The sequence below is a fragment of the Schistocerca serialis genome, chromosome 4, assembly GCF_023864345.2.
Source record: "Schistocerca serialis cubense isolate TAMUIC-IGC-003099 chromosome 4, iqSchSeri2.2, whole genome shotgun sequence".
NCBI classification, from domain to species: domain Eukaryota; kingdom Metazoa; phylum Arthropoda; class Insecta; order Orthoptera; family Acrididae; genus Schistocerca; species Schistocerca serialis.
Window position 1 is genome coordinate 664,148,099 of NC_064641.1, and position 19,557 is coordinate 664,167,655.

Consider the following 19,557-nt stretch of genomic DNA (forward strand, 5'->3'; position numbering starts at 1 on the left):
ACGTGTTTTCATATAAAAGTGGAAGTGTAACTAAGGTTCTTGAAAAGTGTATAATCAATTTTTAAAAAAAATTGAAATATGCAAATTACCCCACCACCATTAATGAATTTTGCAAAATGGATACTTTTGTTACAACATAAATTAAAGAAGCTTTCACACCACATACATCCATGTGTAATAAAACTGGTTTTGTCATCCGGAGCACCCCACCAAGTACAGAGGAGCAGTGGACTGACCACCAACCGAAGAGCAACAGACGTTACACGCCACAGATGTTCATTCCTTGGTGGCTGCTGCAACTGAGGTGGCAACTGCAGTCTTCATGGCTGCCATAGAGGCTGAGAAAGATGCTTTTACAGCTGTCCTGGCAGCAGAGACCGAGGAAGCATGCCACCAACTGTGGCAACTGCATTCGGCTCTCATGAGTAGACCACCAGCAGAAGAAGAGGAGCTTTCACCTGCCACCACCCCAACCACTGAGCAGATAGTGGAGGTAGGAGCCACTGAGCTGAGAGCCACTCTCTCAGTACCCACATAAATGTGAGAGACTGCTAGGAGAACCCTCAATATGAAGACACCTGCATCCGCCACTGTCTCAAGTGAAGAGACTGGTGACACTACAGACAACCAGAGGGAAATTGCAAGTGAACTGGGATGATTTGAAGAGTGTGACAATCGACTGGAAAGTGCTCCAGAGGAACAGCTGCTCTAAATGGCACAGCGAATGTCATGGAGCCAAGCTGAGCAAAGTGAGAAAACTGTCAATGCACTCATTGCACTGGTAGCAGAGACCCAACAGATGCACCAAGCATCGGCTGCCTGCCAACCACCCCTGCACCCAAAGAACAGTAATAACACCAACCTGGGCTGACTGACCTTCTCCGCAGCAGCACATGGTGCTGCCGCACAGATTTGGACTGAGCTCTTATGACAGACAGATGGCAGTGATAATGGTATTGAGCTGCGTGATACCCACTACTAATGTAACCTACCCTTGTATTCTCTGTCATAGATAGTAAGCAAGTCTGATACTGCCCTTACTACCCATCCAGACTGTCCTGTGGTGTTTCTTTCCCTCTGCCCTAAATCCATTATTTCTTCATGCGTATCCGTCAACTACTATCTCCTGAGTGGCCCATAGTACCATAGTAAGTGAGTAGTCCTACCTAGATGTACAGACAACATCACAGACCCACATCCTGTGAACCTGCAGAGGGGCTTCGCTTCCTTGTTTAAGGAAAAAATGCCTCTGCAGCAGCATGTCTGCTGCTCACTGCGACTACTACAGAACTGTACATTGTCGCATGACTTCTGGGCCTCATTACACTCTTCAGGACCTCTCTCTCATGGAACGCTCTTTGGATTACTATGCATTGCATGGATTTCTGGACATGGCCATCAACACGGATGTTTCTTCTTCGCACTGCTTGTACTTATACCGAACCTGTGGTGCTGAACAAACTTGTTGCTGACCTGACATGAGACTTTGTCTTGTGTATAAAGTACATCTGTTTACAAATAGGGAAGATGCCAACCATTAACCCAGTAAATATTTGCTGAATTCTAAATGATCATTTAGCAGTATGGAATTCCCTGAGGGTTTTATCAGTTTGCAGGAAATGGAACTGAAAGACACCATTGCATCATTGATTTGTGACAACACTGATGGACATTTGAATATTATGGAACAAGATACTGGGCTATGGTTTGATGCATCAGAGCTCCGTGACATAGCTATGATTGACGACGGTGTCGTATCTGATTGTGGAACATAAGAGGAGTCCTTTCTTGAGAAAGGGAATTAAATTTCGAATATAAGAAATCTGTGGTTGAATTTTGAAAAAAATGCAAAGAAGGGAAAAAGATCACTTACATCCAGGCAGCATATATTTTGCAAAATTACAGCAGTGAAACAGCTCTATTGCTGGGTAGAGTAAGGTCAATCCATATGAAGTAGTCCAGTGATGGTTGCTTGACCATTTTTAAATATTTTAATTTATATGTGATTGCCATATATTTGAGAAGTTCAAAACAGTTTTTTAAAATAATTTATCTTGCACCTTTACTGGATGACAGCCATTTTTATTTGTAGGTGCATGAAAATTTTTCAGTCTGGAGACATTAGCAAAAATTTGAATCTCTCTGCACTGGGTTAAGTTACAACATTGCAATTGACATGATTGTTTTTAGGAAAGTGTCCTCTACAACACTGTCTATTACACAAATACCTTAAATTCAAAAATAACCAGTCAAAATGACCTCCAGATTTATGAGAGTCTATTTTTTCCTGTAGTTAGATATCATACACTACTAGCCTCATATAGAGCAAGAACATTTTCTATGAATTTTTGAAATTTGAAAATTTTCATTTTTTGTAAAGTTTGAGGCTAGTTATCTCAGGTGGGACTGATTAAAAAATATGATTTTTGTACAGTTTGTACACCTATATGATAGCAATGTACTGTAAAAATTTCAACATTGATATCTGACTGTGAACAAAGAAATGAATTTTTGAAAATGAGGAAATAATTCACATTACTCTACAACTGATCTTATGGCTGTTGCCTATTTAAATGGTTTATTGTTTCATTGTAATAAAATTTAATTGTGACATATATTTAGTCAACACTATCACCCAATATTCATTTAGTTTATTTATTTTTAGTAATGCAATTTTTTTTTTTCGCTTTTGTTCCATGGTAATAAAAATGCTCATTTATGTTTAGGTTTATTGCCAATAAAAAAGTACATTATTGCTGGGTGTGGCATTGTAGAAGTACATTATTGCTGGGTGTGGCATTGCTGGGTCAGTCTGTTCTGAAACCTCTGTTAGAGTCGATGTAAACTTACATACTTCATAGAGAGTGTAGAATATGTTATGTGCTTTTTTCTGTGTGTAATATGTAATTAATTTTGAGAGATTAACTGGAATGCAATAACATGGATGAACAGTGCTCTGTTGGACAGGTAGCAAGTGAAGTGTGTCACAAAACAGTTTACAGTTCAGTTTCAAAAAACTTGAAAAATGTCAATGACTTTGATGAAGTTACACACACTTTATTTAAATTTCGAATAAGTTCTTCCGTAACATCAGTGTGTGAGTATCATGAGAAGAAATATATTCTGAAGTACAACGACATTTTTGGAAGAAAGTGCAGTGATCCACTTAAAGTTCATAAAAGGCCTATTACTAAAGGTTTGAGGTAAATAAAAGTTGAACATTTGTCCTTGTTATGTGAGAGTGAAACAGCTCCCCAAGTGAAACATAATGTGATTCCTGGAAATTCCCTGTGCCCAAATTGTTACTCAAAAATATTTGTTGTGAATCCAGAACCAGAATCATGTAACCTTGTTAATTCCATTTACATTCCTGATGAGGAAGCTGTTAGCATATTGAATTTTGCTTGTTCTAAATTAGATGTATCTAATGCCTCGAAAATAATAAAATTAAGTAGCAGAAAAATAAAAGGAGCTATTGAAAATAAAGTACGACAAATTTCAGACAAAATTAGAAAAGACATGGAATCATGCTTTAATAATACAGATACCAACATTATTTCTAAAGAAGAAGAAAACCTACCACCAGTATCATCTGACACTGAATATTTGAGCTTAATAGAGAAATTAAAAATTAAATGTTCAGTGACATCTAATGAGGAAAAAGTTAAAATTTTAAGTTTGCTCCCTGAATCATGGTCAAGAGAAGAAATAGTTCAAGAATTCAACATTTCTCATCATTTGGTTAAACTAACCTGAAAATTAGTGAAAGAGCAAGGCGTCCAGTTTTAGGAAAGAAGAAAGGAGTAAGTATAAGTGAAGAAAAAATTAAAAAGATCCAGCAGTTTTTTTGAAGATGATGAAAACAGTAGAATGTGCCCAGGTTGCAAAGATAGTAAAGGAGTTGTTATAAATGGAGTTAGAGTAACAAAACAGAAATAACTAGTGCTGTCAAATTTAAATGAACTTTATGTAGCTTTCAAAAATTCTCATCCCAAATGCAAAATTGGATGGTCAAAATTTTGTGACCTCCACCCTAAGTGGTGTATTTTGGCTGGATCCTCAGGGACACGCTCCATATGTGTTTCTTTATGTCATCAAAATGAGGCTGCAAAACTCAGTGATCTTAAAAAGTTTTTGAAGGACAAAAAAGTACAATTTCATGAACCTGAATGCATAGTGCTAGCTGATTTTGCAGAAAATTTTACATTTGTGATTCAGGATGCAATACAAGGGTACCACTGGGTCAATGATCAGGCAACAGTGCATCAATTTATTCTCTACTTTAAAAATGAGAAAGATGAAGTTAGCAGTTCTTCAATATGCATTCTAAGTGACTACTTGGAGCACAGCACTTTGGCTGTGCATGTGTTTCAAAAGTATGTAATAAATTACATAAAAGAACATTTTCCCAAGGTTGAGAAGCTGATAAGCTTTTCAGATGGAAGTGGTAGTCAGTATAAGAACAAAAAGATTTTTCAAATCTGTGCAACCACAAAGTAGGCTTTGGGTTGGAGGCTGAACGGCACTTTTTTCATCTTGCCATGGTAAAAATGCATGTGATGGAGTAGGAGGTAGAACAAAAGACCAACCACAGACCAAATTCTCACAGTATAGGACATGTATGTCTTTTGCAAGGATAATATTAAAGGCATTACCTATTTTCTGATCAAGAAAGAAGAAGTAGTTCTGCATATGAAAACAACACTTCAAACCAGATTTGAAAATTGTACAGCAATAAAAGGAACATGGCATTTCCACAAATTCCTTGGAATTGCAGAAAACTTAGTTTGATGCTATGTAGCATCAGAAACTGAAATTTATGAGGATCATTGTGTCAGTAAAATTACATCTCTGTCTTTAATGTTGAATGACATAGTGGCATGTGTGTATGGTGGACAGTGGTGGCGTGCAGAGGTTGAAAGAATAAGTTTGGAAAACAATGATGTTTTTGTGCATTTTTACTACCTTAATGGCCCAAGAACATCATTCAAGAAATCTACTAGTGACAAAGTTTGGACACCAATGAAAAATGGTTTAAGGAAACTTTCAGTGCTTGAACTTATCACAGCAACTGGGAAGTCTTATTCTATATTACAGAAGCTGTCTGAAGTTCTCAACATTCACCATCAGGTTTAGGAACAGTTGCATCTCGAAATGAAAATTTTCAAATTTCAAAAATTCATAGAAAATTAAGGAAACATTTGTAAGTGTTCTTGCTCTATATGAGGCTAGTAGTGTATGATATCTAATTATAGGAAAAAAATAGACACTCATAAATCACTCCCTGTTTGTTATTTTTGGGCCTAAAATGTGGATTTTTGAAAATTTGGATACCAAATTTTGGAGGTCATTTTTGACTGGTTATTTTTGAATTTTGGGTATTTTGTGTAATAGAAAATGTTGGAGAGGACACTTTTCTAAAAACAGTCATGTCAATTGCAATGTTGTAACTTAACTGACTCTCTAAACTGAAACGTCGTTGCGCGCTTAAAAATGAAAATGGCCGCCAGTCAGTAAAAGTGAAAGGTAAAATTTTTAAAAAACTGTTTTGAACTTCTCAATTATATGGTAATCACATATAAAAAAATTAAAATATGTAAAAATGGTCAAGCAACCAACTTAATTTTTATTGGTCCACTTCATTTGGATTGACCCAGTACGTTCTTCTTGATGACTCAAAATGTGATAAGATGAAAGCAATACACTGCTGGACTCAACAAAAAGTACTAGAGGCTATGGATCATTGAATGGTTATCCCTGATACTGACCTTCAAAAGTGGGCCTCGCAAATGAGCTGGGAAATATAGTTATATAATTTCAAGGCAAGTCGCAAATGGCTATTGAATTTTGAAAAGGCACATGGAATTGTATCTCAGAAAATAACTAACTTTATAGCTAGACAATATATGCACAATAAAAATGATCTCAACAAGGTCATTTTACGATTTGTCACGCAATTTAAGCAGCACATCAGAATTTTGGCACCTGAAAATGTGTACATCTCTGATCAGAGTGAATTCAACCTGGAGTTGCAATCTGGACATACTTTGTTACAAAAGGGTGCAAAGAAAGTTTAATCCATGATGCATTCATTGCCATCAGTTACGCGATTCAGCCTACAGTCTCTGCAACTAGCAAACTGCTTACCCATGCCTCCATCCCCTCCCTCTGCTGCCCCATTTCATTAAAAGAAATGAATGGAGAGTTTGGACTGAGACCTAGAGAATCTCTTTTTGAAGCCTCAAATGTTCTGGTGACAGCATCAAAATCTGGTAAGCTAACATCTGAACAAGTCAAATGATATTTGACAGATGTCTTTCCCACTGCAGGAGAAAATTCATTTGTTGTGTGTGCATAATGTAAAAAACATTACATTGTAATCATTTCTATATTGATTTTCATTATGTTGACAATTTAGTATCATAATAATGGGTTACTTTTTATTTACAGCTAACAAAATACGTATGTGAAACAGTAAACTAAAAAAAAGGAAGCAAAATAAAATAATTTACAACGGAATATAACAATTTAAAACATAAACCAAAATAAGTAAAACAAATAATTAGAATAATAATGAGTGTTTATATATTTTAATCAGGAGTGTTGTACATACTCCGACAGCACATTGTGTACAACTTTTTTCCAAAAATGGTATTACAGAAACCAGATTTACTACACATGGATGTTTGTGGCGTGGAAGCATCTTCAATTTATGTTGTAACAGAAGTTTCCATTTTGCAAAATTCATTAATTGTGGTGGGGTAGTCAGCAAATTTTCAGAGTTTTTTCAAAAAATATTATTAAGTTTTTACGAATGTTAGTTACATTACAACTTTTATAGAAAACACATTTTTTTATATCTCATGATTTTGAAGCTATTGGCTCTAACCCTAATATGCCAAATTACACCACTGGCCATTAAAATTGCTACACCAAGAAGAAATGCAGATGATAAACAGGTATTCATTGGATAAATATATTACACTAGAACTGACATGTGATTACATTTTCACACAATTTAGGTGCATAGATCCTGAGAAATCAGTATCCAGAATAACCACCTCTGGCCATAATAACGGCCTTGATACACCTGGGCATTGAGTCAGACAGAGCTTGGATGGCGTGTACAGGTACAGCTGCCCATGCAGCTTCAGCACAATACCACAGTTCATCAAGAGTAGTGACTGGCGTACTGTGATGAGCCAGTTGCTCGGCCACCATTGACCAGACATTTTCAATTGGTGAGAGATCCGGAGAATGTGCTGGCCAGGGCAGCAGTTGAACATTTTCTGTATCCAGAAAGTCCCGTACAGGACCTACAACTTGCGGTCGTGCATTATCCTGCTGAAATGTAGGGTTTCACAGGGATAGAATGAAGGGTAGAGCCACAGGTCGTAACACATCTGAAACGTAACGTCCACTGTTCAAAGTGCTGTCAATGCGAACAAGAGGTGACTGAGACATGTAACCAGTGGCACCCCATACCATCACGCTGGGTGATATGCCAGTATGACGATGATGAATACACGCTTCCAATGTGCTTTCACCGCGATGTTGCCAAACACGGATGCGACCATCATGATGCCGTAAACAGAACCTGAGTTCATCCGAAAAAATGACTTTTTGCCATTCGTGCACCCAGGTTCATCGTTGAGTACACCATCGCAGGCGTTCCTGTCTGTGATGCAGTGTCAATGGTAACCGCAGCCATGGTCTCCGAGCTGATAGTCCATGCTGCTGCAAACGTTGTCGAACAGTTCGTGCAGATAGGTGTCGTCTTGGAAACGTCCCCATCTGTTGACTCAGGGATCGAGACATGGCTGCACGATCCATTACAGCCATGCAGATAAGATCTCTGTCATCTCGACACTTAGTGATACAAGGCCATTGGGATCCAGCACGGCATTCCGTATTACCCTCCTGAAGCCACCGATTCCATATTCTGCTAACAGTCTCGATCAACGCGAGCAGCAATGTCGTAATACGATAAACCGCAATCACAATAGGCTACAATCTGACCTTTATCAAAGTCGGAAATGTGATGGTATGCATTTCTCCTTACATGAGGCATCACAACAACCTTTCACCAGGCAACACCGGTCAGCTGCTGTTTGTGTATGAGAAATCGGTTGGAAACTTTCCTCATGTGGCACGTTTTAGGTGTCGCCACTAGTGCCAACCTTGTGTGAATGCTCTGAAATGCATTTGCATATCACAGCATCTTCTTCCTGTCAGTTAAATATCGCATCTGTAGCATGTCATCTTCATGGTGTAGCAATTTTAATGGCCAGTAGTGTACCTAACTGAAGTTGGGTGCAAATAAAAAATATATGTACTGCATTATTTTGCCTCCTATAAACACCCACCAAGTTTCATCAAGATCATTCTGACTGATGCTTGGGAATGTTTCCTTGTCAGTAAAATTGTTTATATTTCTCAAAGTCACAACTCAGCTTTCTTCAAACTCTACCCTATTATAGTAACTACATTACAAAGTAATTCTTGTTAAAATTGAAATAAATCACATAGATTAATATCCTCTTTTTCATGCACTTTTTTATTATATTTTTAATATACTTCAAGTTCCAGGAAATGTCAATGCTTGAAAATGGTAGAATATAGTTCGTTGTGCTTAAGCTAATTACAGAGAATATATTGTTTAAGAGAACGGGCATATTTTATTATTATGGCAAATCTCTTGATTGTTTGCAAGCACAAACTAAATGTAAATATTATGAGAAAGTGTTGAGGTAGAGTATTTGTGGATTTTGCAGCTACATTTCAAAGTCCATCTACAACCATTCTATAAGGAGGACCTGAAGTCACAATATGAATTTGTAATGGAGGTGAACAGCACAAATCCAGAAGAGTCAAGCTCTACACTTGATAATGTGATACGTTTTGAAGTTCCCATATCTATAAGGACTGGAGTCTCTATTATAGGGTAAGCAGACATGAATCTTAGATATGTTTTGCAGAAATATTTTGCATAAAAAATCTGAGTATTTGGAGAAAATCTGGATGAAATAGGTAGAGTATTACTCCTTTGGCAGTGAATGTAATTAGTTACATTAGACAAAAGCATATGGATCCCTAACGATCTACTATGAGAGTACTTTGTAACTACATATACTACTGCACAAATGAATTACATGTAGCCTCTTGTTGAAAACATAGTATTGCTGTGAGCTCAGCAAATGGAATAGCTCAGCAAGGCTCACAACATTTGGGGTGTTAAATTTGTTTAAGATTCCTGAGTGACAATTATCTACTAGATTCACAAGATGCTGAACTCTCATCACAGTTATGCTGATGATGATCATACTGTGATTTAATTTCATTTTTCTGTTTGTTCTTATACAATTTTTACAATATTATTGGACTCTGTAAGATACATTACACAGCAATTTACAAATGAACATAAGAAGACCAAGAAAATGTTTATACTGCAATTAAAATGGGGCAGAAACATTGAAGAATTCAAGAGAACTATCTGGAATTTTCCTTACATAATTAGGGAAACTACAAAATTAATAATCAGGATGGCTGGCAGAAATAAGAACCTCTCATTTCACAAATGCAAGTCTAGCTAAATATTGCTGCATTGCCCTCACTTGGTACACTGTAACATTGTTCTTTTGTTGTTTCCATTCATACAGGTATCACTATAATGAAGCACTCCTACAGCCACTAATATTTATCTGTTTCCTTAATCAGGCTTCTTCATCATAAGTTGCAGCATACAGTACTGGATATTACATTTGAGCTATAATTTTTGAAATTAATTTCACATAAGGGTTAAATACTGTTACTGGTGCAAGGACAGGAGTGGGGGGAGGGGGGGTTGCAAACTAATAATACTGTGCCCACAGGTTACACTGATTACAAGCCAGAGACCACATAGTAACACAGGTGGAGCAATATTGCCAGACAGAAGTGGAAACCACTGCAATAGTTAGTTAGTTTGCTTGGCTGTGTAAGTACAGCAGTTTTTAGCTCCTGAAGCTAGCAATCTTGCACATGGACACAATCAATTTGCACAACAGTGAGAGGAGTCAGCTTTGCTATCCACCAGAGTCCATAAATATAGTGTAATCATCTGAGAAACATCAGTTTGATCAGACCTCGGCATCAGCTAACTACCAGAGAGTGAGAGGGAGCTCATGGCTGCTCATGCTTAAATTGGCTACTTAGCTGGTCTCGTGTGATTGGTCAGCCAGAGTTACTGACAGCAATCTTAGCGGATCTAGTCATAATGGCAATTTTCAGTAGTTTTACAACTTCCATTGATATGTCTGGTGGGGTTACAAGAAATTGGAATTCAGGTATTCTGTTGAACTTTATGGGCAATTTGAATTGTATGAGCAAGTCAAACTCAGATAGTTTTTTATTTTTTTATTTGTAAAAACTGATAATGCTTTGATATTCTTTTTGTTGTGTGCTTGTAGAAAATATTACCTGTACCTACTTGATATTTATCCATGAGTTTAAGGTGATTATTTTTTAATTGGTAGTAATTCCTATTATGTTGTTATAATCATGTATATGTTAGTTGAAAATGGCTAATTAACCCTTGAGCACACACACAGATTTTTATAAGATAAGAGGGGCTCCACTTCTTTTTTTCTTTGTTTAAAAAAAAAGGAAAAGAAAAAGTGCCTCTGCAGCAGCATGTCTACTGCTCACTGCTACTACTACAGAACTGTATGTTGTTGCATGACTTCTGGACCTCATTACACTCTTCACGACCTAGCTAGGTGAGAAAAAATTTACGATCCATGCAAAAAAATGCCCCATATTCTGAGCTAGCAATGCAGTTCCATAAAGAGGTGGTTGTCTACGAGGTAGTTAGTAACTGAATAAATGTTTCACTGGAATCTGCTGCAACTGCGCTGTTTAATGGTTCAGGTGGGTCATTACTGTGTGGTAACACTTGTATGTGGCAACATAGTGATATAATGAAAGTTTATTTTATTATTGTTTAATTAAACTGTCATTTAGCTCATGTAAGTTTATTTTATCATTTTTAACTAAACTAAGATTAAATTGTTATCTCGTTCATACATATTTACCTTAGCACGTAACAAGAGCAGGTGCATGGCGTACTTTGTACACACATGAAGAATAGCTGTACTAATGTAAATATGTATGAGGAAGATAACAGTTTAATCTTAGTTTAATTAAAAAATGATAAAATAAACTTACATGAGCTAAATTACTGTTTAATTAAACAATAATAAAATAAACTTCCATTATGTTGCCACATACAAGTGTTACCACACAGTAATGACCCACCTAAACCATTAAACAGCACAGTTGCAGCAGATTCCAGCCAAACACTTATTCAGTTACTAACTACTTCATTGTGGGACTGTGCTGCTAGCTCAGAATCTGGGGCATTTTTTTGCACAGATCGTACATTTTTTGTCACCTAACTTACTGTTTGTTGTATATTACAACTGCTCACTTGGAGTACAACATCACAACTTATCACTGTGTTAGATGAAACAATAATGAAGGAATAGGTATAGTCACATAGTTGTGAAACAACAGTTCAAGACAGTGTTATTTGCGGTTGGCACACTTTATACATACGAACACCCACTCGAGTGTTAATGAAGTTGTTAGAAAAGAATGGCTTCAATAGGACAGTTAAATCTTCAGATCTTTAAATTTATCTATGCAACATTTGATGGAGATATTTGGGCAGTGCATCTAGTAGTTTAATTTTGAAACTTCTGCAGCCTCAGTATTTGTACATCTGCAGTGCAATGCAGATCAATATACAGTAACTACATGAGGAACATACACAAGAGTAAAATTTTAATAAAGCATCTTCATTCACTATACTTGACATTTTCCTCATTACAAATATGTTACAGCTTATTTTTGAGCAGATCTTATCTATGTAGTGTTTTGAAGTCAAATAACTGTCAATGTCCATACTTAGGAAGTTGTAGTGGTTTGTTTCCAGCTGGGCTAAGTTTCTTAGATCAAGTCTAACACTGTCAGCATGGACTGGTTCTACTGGTATGTACCTGCATGTGTGTGTTTTACTTCCATTTACACCCAAACATGTTGTTGCTGCTGAAATATTACTTTGAATTTTTGATACTCAATAGTGGTTCTTGAAGTTCTTCAAAATGACCTTGACATCTTCTTCAACTTTTAAGTCATTTATGTAGAGAATGAAAAGTAATGGATCTAGCACTGAACCTTATTGCATTTTCTACTTCACTTTTAGGCATCCAGAACAGACATTAACAATACTACTGTTAATATCATATTTTATCTCAATGCACTTTTCTCTCCGTTTCTTGAAGGAGCCTATAACAGGATCTGACTTTTCCCTTGTACTATAATGATGTTGTTTCTTTACTAAAATATTGTGACAGACATAGTCAAAACCTTTAGAGAGATCAAGAAACAATCCACAAGCATTTTTTATCTAACATCTTTGAAGTGAAAGATAGAAAGATTTCAGTGATGTCTTAGCTTACCTATTTTTCCTGAAACCATGCTGTACATTACATACTGTGTTGTACCTATATATGATCTTCGTTAAATCAAACAATGAAAAATCCAAGATGGAATGTAACAATATTAGAGAAGGACAGTTGATACTCACCATGTAGCCGAGCTTTTTGTTGTGTCTATCGCGACTCAGCAGCTCTGCTACATGGTGAGTAGCAACTTTCCTTCTCGAATATTGTTGAACTTCATTAAACTATATTTTATAGCAGTTTACAGTGTTGTTGTCAAAACAGAAGTAATGATAATGCATGCATGTGTTCTGTTTAGTCCTTCATACAAGATGAATCACCTAAAACTTGCACCCCAAATATTGCGGAAATGGAAAGTGCTATTGATGTGCAATTTTCACAGAATGAATGGCTAGTCTGGGGCAGATATTGTTAGCCAATACACAGATTGTAATAATACTTAGAAAGTGTATTTTTTGTGCAAACACGCTTTTTAAATGAAACAATGCGTATTGACATTAATAAACTGAAAGTAGGGCAAATTAGAATGTCAGTAGTGTTTATAGCAGGATTCTAGCATGAGTCATTTATGAGAGATCATATTTTGAAAAGTTTCCAGACTAACACTTGCTTGTGCCGTTCATCCTGCTTAGTTGCTAGGTATCATGTTATTATGTTTGCTTACAGTGTGCTTGTGTGTTCTTTGAGAGCAATGCGACTTGCTAGTGTGGCAGTCCAAGCAGCCGAACAGTAGGTCATGAGTGGTCAATGGGATTTACCAGTGCAGAAAAAACCAACATGCTCTTGGTGTATGGAGAGTAGAAAGAATGCAGTTCTTTCTTGTATGGTGTATGCAGCAATATGTCCCAATACATATCAGCCATCTCAGCAATTATTTATCAACCAGTTATGTGTAACACCTAGACAACATAACAGAAGGCAACAAGTGTCCATGGAAGAGAAGGAAATTACCGTTCTTGCTGCTGTTGCAGTTGATCTGCACATTCACTCACATGCAATCACATGAGGAAGTTGCATGGGTCAGGCAAGTCTCCTACGCATTCTCCATTGACATATGTTCCATCCCTATCACATCTCTCTCCATCAGGAGCTCCTTGGAAATGTTTATGAGAGTCATGTTAACTTCTGTTTATGGGCATTAAAACAGGTTGATACACAGAAGTATCATGCATCTTGTTTAGTGATGAAGTCACATTTACCAATCATAGCCAGGTAAGCAACCAAAACATGCACTATTGGTCTTTTTCATAGACAGAACACTGAACACATACCACCTAACAGACCATCTTCCACAGATGCTAGAAAATGATCCTCTGCAGCATAGGAGGAATCTGTGGCACCAACATGATAGCTGTACAGCCCATAGGACATGAAATAGTACATCATGCCTTCACGAATTGTTTCCATTAGGCACAGAAGATGTGTAGCTTGGCTAGCTCAATCCCGTGAATTGACTATCTGTAGACTCTTTCCTCTGAGGATAGCTGAAAAATGCTGTCTACAAGGACGTACCAATTACACCCAATGATATGCAATGACATATTACCACAGCCTGCTTGGATATATCCACCGGAATGCTAGCACATGTGCAGCCATCATTCCATACCAGACTGGAACCATGTATTGTTGCTGCCACTGATCATTTTGAACACAACTTGTGAGGGCCAATTGTCTCATTACTGTTCAGAATCCTCATAACTATTGTATGCACTTCTGTTGCTCTTTAGTGTGTGCTTACAGGTATACAACTTGCACTAGAATCCCACAATAAACAATGCTGTCATTCTAATTTACCCTCCTGTCAGTGTGTTAATGTCAGTAGACATTGTTCCATTTAAAGAAATATATGTTTGCACAAAAAATATTCTTTCTGTACATTATTACAGTCTGTTCATTGGCTAACAGTACAAGTCACTAACTGACAATCTATTCTATGAAGACCATACTCAATAATACTTTCCATTTCCACAAAATTTGCTGTGCATGTTTTGGGTAATTCATCCTGTATAATGGCGTTACTGTACTCTTTTTTAAGCAGTAAGGGGATTTACCTTCTTTCAATGTTAGATTTGTCAAAAAAGTAAATGGTCTTACTATAGCTTGCACACAATATTTAATAAGCCTTGAAGGTATCCCATCTAGCCTTCCTGTATTACCATTTAAAGAAATTATGGAATATTTTCCCTTATCTCATGTATAACAAATTTGTGACCTCAATCCCTTTGTGAATTATTCCATTAAAAGTTGAGCCAGTTTTAAGCACAAGCCATTACTTGGAGTGCCAAGCTGGGAAGGGTGCCAGAGGTGCCACAACTGTAAGATTTCACACAGGATGTATCACAGTTACAAGCGGCTGCTTGGAACACCAAGTTTAGAGGAGTGCCCAAGTGCAAGATCTGCATACAGTGAATATCACAGCTAGTAGCAACTGATACAGGTATGGGGCAAGATGGGCGAGAGTGGTGTGTGGGGCAGGGGAAAGGAGGGGCGGCAGATAAGTCACTTGTATGAAAGATGTTCTTGAAGTGGCCCTGGCTAAATTGATAGGATTTTTGGAAACCCTTTTTGTTGTGCGCAGTTATTTCACTTTCTGTTACTCAAGTTCTTTGAGAATGAATATGTTAGATAGCTCTGCAATTGTAGGTACTTCTGTATTCTGTTTACCTTTTACCATACTCTACACTTTGATGCAAGATTGTAATGTCAGTACCCACATTTATTCAACTGAAACAACAAGTTTACTATTACCAGTCACAATGTATTTTATTTCCACTATGTGTGCAAAGATTTAAATCTCCATCATGAGGTGTGTTTATGTGAATTGATATGGTACGTATGTGTCTCCAGTGGTCACAGACACCTTTTTCTGTTGTGTTACATCATATATAAAGGGCACGTGAAACATTTTGTAACAATATTATGAAACGGATAGTTGCTACTCGCCTTATAGCAGGGATGGGGGATAATGAAGTGCTGTTTGTGGGAGCATACAGGGACAAGGTGGAGAGAGATTAGGGCAGCTAGGTGCAGTCAGATGGAAAGCAGGGGGAAGGGTGGGGGTAGCAGAAAAGGAGAGAAATAAAAGACTGAGGGTGCGTTGGTGGAATACAGGGATGTGAAGTGCTAATGAAGATTGAGCCAGGAGAGTCATGGGAATGTAGGATATATTGCAGGGAGAGTTTCTACCTGCACAATTCCCCTTCCTGTTCCCATTCCAGCACATAGGCTTCATGTGAACTCAATACTTAATACTTGCAGCACATGAGCAGCAATTCCTCTCAGGACCAGCATTGAGAGTGTGACTGAAGAATGTACCATTCCATTTGACACTTAAATATTTTTTATGCCTCAGCTAGACATATATAATTAAGCACAGAAATTAAATGGTTTCTAAGAGCTTTGAAAAAAATGTCACCTGAACTGATATCAAGCAGAGTGACACCGTGGTTTAGACATTTGGTCCATATTTAAGAGAAGCTGTATTCAAACCTGAACCAGAACATCCTGATTTAGGTTTCTAAGGCTTCCCCTCAGCCTTTTCAGGCAAATGTCAGGACAGGATTTCAGCAAGGCAGTGGGCAATTGTTTCACTTATTCTTGTATTGAACTCTACCTGCCCTCAGTTTCTGAAAAAATGAATTGTGGCGTATGTTGGTCTAAGTGTTCTGGTCAGCCACAAGAAGCAAAAGAACTCCCTTGTTAGTTTGGCAGGCAACAATACAAACCAATGGGTAATGTTAAGTGTAATGAAATGGAGCCTCCAAACACTTACATCCACTTTCATGCTTCATGTTTCACATGTGACTTACACAAAAGGTAAATGAGAAAGATATGTTTTCAACGTCCAGTTGACTTAAAGGTCAGATATATGTGAGTGGGAGGTGGAAACAATTGTGGCCCTCTTGAAGGACACATTGCTGCATTTGCCTCAACTAATTTAGGAAAACTGTAGAACACAAAATCAGGATGCTAAAATAGTGTTTAACCCGTATTCCTCCAAAATGTGTGCCCAGTATATTAGCAATAATCCTCTACATCCATTTACACTTGTGAAACAGGGATTGACAATTAAATCATACATCCATTTGTTCATCTGCTATGACCTACAGATAATCAATAAAACCATTAAGACAGTGCACCATTTGATCCCTCCAGAACTATTTTTATCAATGGTGTATAGAAATGAAGTTACTTAACTAAGCCATGCAGTCATATGACCCAAATGGTACTGAGCACATCAGGTAAGCTCTTGACAGGAATTGACTACATTGAGGCAAATGGAAAAACTTAGTTTGAGGTGTGTTTCACTTAGTAATATTGTGAATCTACAAACAAAATTTGTATATTTTGCATACTTTCAGATCCGGTTTCCTTATGGAAACACACACTATGTAATCAAAAGTATCTGGGCACCCCAAAAAACATACATTTTTCATATTAGGTGCACTGCGCTGCCAGCTACTGCCAGGTACTCCATGTCAGCAACCTCAGTAGTCATTAGACATCGCGAGAGAGCAGAATGGGGTGCTCTGTGGGACTCACAGACTTCGAAAGTGGTCAGGTGGTTGGTTGTCACTTGTGTCATACATCTGTAACTCAGATTTCCACACTTCTAAACATCCCTAGATCCACTGTTTCTGATATGATAGTGAAGTGGATATGTGAAGGGATAAGTACAGTACAAAAGCGTACAGGCCGACATCATCTGTTGACTGCCAGAGACTGCCGACAGTTGAAGATGGTTGTAATATGTGATAGGCAGACATCTATCAAGACCATCACACAGGAATTCCAAACTGGATTGGGATCGACTGCAAGTACTATGACAGTTAGGTGGGAGGTGAGAAAACTTGGATTTCATGGTCAAGCAGCTGCTCATAAGCCACACATCACGCCAGTAAATGCCAAACAATGCCTTGCCCGATGTAAGGAGTGTAAACATTGGATAACTGAATGTGGTGTCACCGCCAGACACCACACTTGCTAGGTGGTAGTTTTAAATCGGCCGCGGTCCATTAGTACATGTCGGACCCGCGTGTCGCCACTGTGTGATTGCAGACCGAGCGCCACCACAAGGCAGGTCTCGAGATACGGACTAGCACTCGCCCCAGTTGTACGGACGACGTAGCTAGTGACTATACTCACGAAGCCTCGCTCCTTTGCCGAGCCGATAGTTAGAATAGCCTTCAGCTAAGTCAATGGCTACGACCTAGCAAGGCGCCATTAGTAACATTGCATGTATCTAAAGAGTCTCACTTGTATCGCCACAATCTCCAGATGTACCAAAAGGATGGATTAAAGTTAAGTATTCCAGAAGCTACGTACTTTTCTTTATAGCATTCATTACGTATCCTGTTTCAGATCTCACGCCATCCTGCTTTAGCTTAGCGCGTGCCTTTCGGCTTCCTCTCATTGTGTCTAGGCTGTCTTGTCTAGACACAACACTGAACACTGGGAAAATGTTGTGTGGAGTGACGAATCACTATACACAATGTGGTGATCCACTGGCAGGGTGTGGCTATGGAAAATGCTGGTGAACGTCACCTGCTAGTGTGTATAGTGCCAACAGTAAAATTCGGAGGTGGTGGTGTTATGGTGTGGTCGTGTTTTTCATGGAGGGGGCTTGCACCTTTATTTATTGTATTTGTGTATGTTATAATGTTCCTGATAACTGTGGAAACTGTGTTGCAACATAGTAAAGAAATTCCTAGTTCATTAAATAATCAAATCAAACCCAACAAACAAATGTTAAAAAGTGAAAAGAATCTGTTTACAATGCACGGTCTGTGGCAGAGTGGTTACATGACAATAACAGCCTTGTAATGGACTGGCCTGCACAGAATCCTGACCTGAATCCTATAGAATGCCTTAGGGATGTTTCAAAATGCCGACTTCATGCCAGGCCTCACTGACTGACATCGATACCTCTCGTCAGTGCAGCACTCCATGAAGAATGGGCTGCCATTCCCCAAGAAACCTTCCAGCACCTGATTGAACATATGCCTGGGAGAGTGGAAGCTGTCATCAAGACTAAGGATGGGCTGACACCATGTTGAATCCAGCATTACCTATGGAGGGCGCCACGAACTTGCAAATCATTTTCAGCCAGATGTTCGGATGCTTTTGATCACATAGTGTATACAGCCAGTTAAGTATTTGCTCATGAAAATAAACAATAGGAGCAATGTTTAAACTACACAACACACATCTTATGGACAATTTCAAAGATCATGGAATTGTTACAGTTCCTAGGACATTCATGTCCTAAAAGTATTATGTATACACTGTCGGAAAAAAATTAGTATGCCCTTTTAAAGGTTTTTGAATAACTAAAAATTTGTTGTTGCAAAAGTTGATGTGGAGTACATGAAATGACAATATTTACAGATCAATAGCTTAAGCGGTCAGAGGTACCAGGTATCACCCATACTGAAACACCCATATTAGTACATGGTGTAATCCTCACAGGTGGTAATGCCATCACTGATTTTGGCATCCAGTTGATCATACAGATGGTAAATACTGTCGTGGGATACATTATGCCATGCTTGCTAAACCTGTTCATGTAATTCTGCTTGATTGGAGACAAGTCTGGAGATCATGTTGGCCAGAGAAATTGTTGCATGTCTTGAGGGCATGTTGAATTTCACAGGCAGTGTGTTAAGTGATCTTTATCCTGTTGGAACAATACATCACCTTCCTGTTGCAAGAATGGCAAAAGAATGGGCTAACATCTTTCTGCACATACCGAGTACTGGTTAGTGTCCCCTCCAGAAACACCAAAGATGAACGAGAGTTGTACTTTCTTGGAACCTGAGACTATAAAGCCTGTGGTGGAGCCAGTGTATTTTGGACAAATACACGTAACGAGACAGCAGTCACCAGGTCTACATCACACACATGAACGACCATCAGTTGCATGCAGGCAGAATCTGCTTTCTTCACTGTAAACCACGGCATGCTATTTGGACCAATCATGCCGTGCATGTCAATGCTGTGATGTGAGTGGAAGACAGACTAGAGCTGTGCATGCCTGTAGCTCCACTGCTAATAA

At 38.2% G+C, this 19,557-nt stretch overlaps 1 protein-coding gene across 1 annotated transcript in view; it reads left to right on the top strand.

Moving 5' to 3' along the window:
• Positions 1 to 19,557, top strand: part of LOC126473136 (integrin alpha-PS2-like) — a 775,755-nt gene that overhangs the window by 735,941 nt on the left and 20,257 nt on the right. Inside the window, exon 16 of the mRNA XM_050099995.1 lies at positions 8,775 to 8,944. Within this exon, the coding sequence (XP_049955952.1) occupies positions 8,775 to 8,944 (170 nt within the window). The remainder of the gene's footprint in view (positions 1 to 8,774; positions 8,945 to 19,557) is intronic.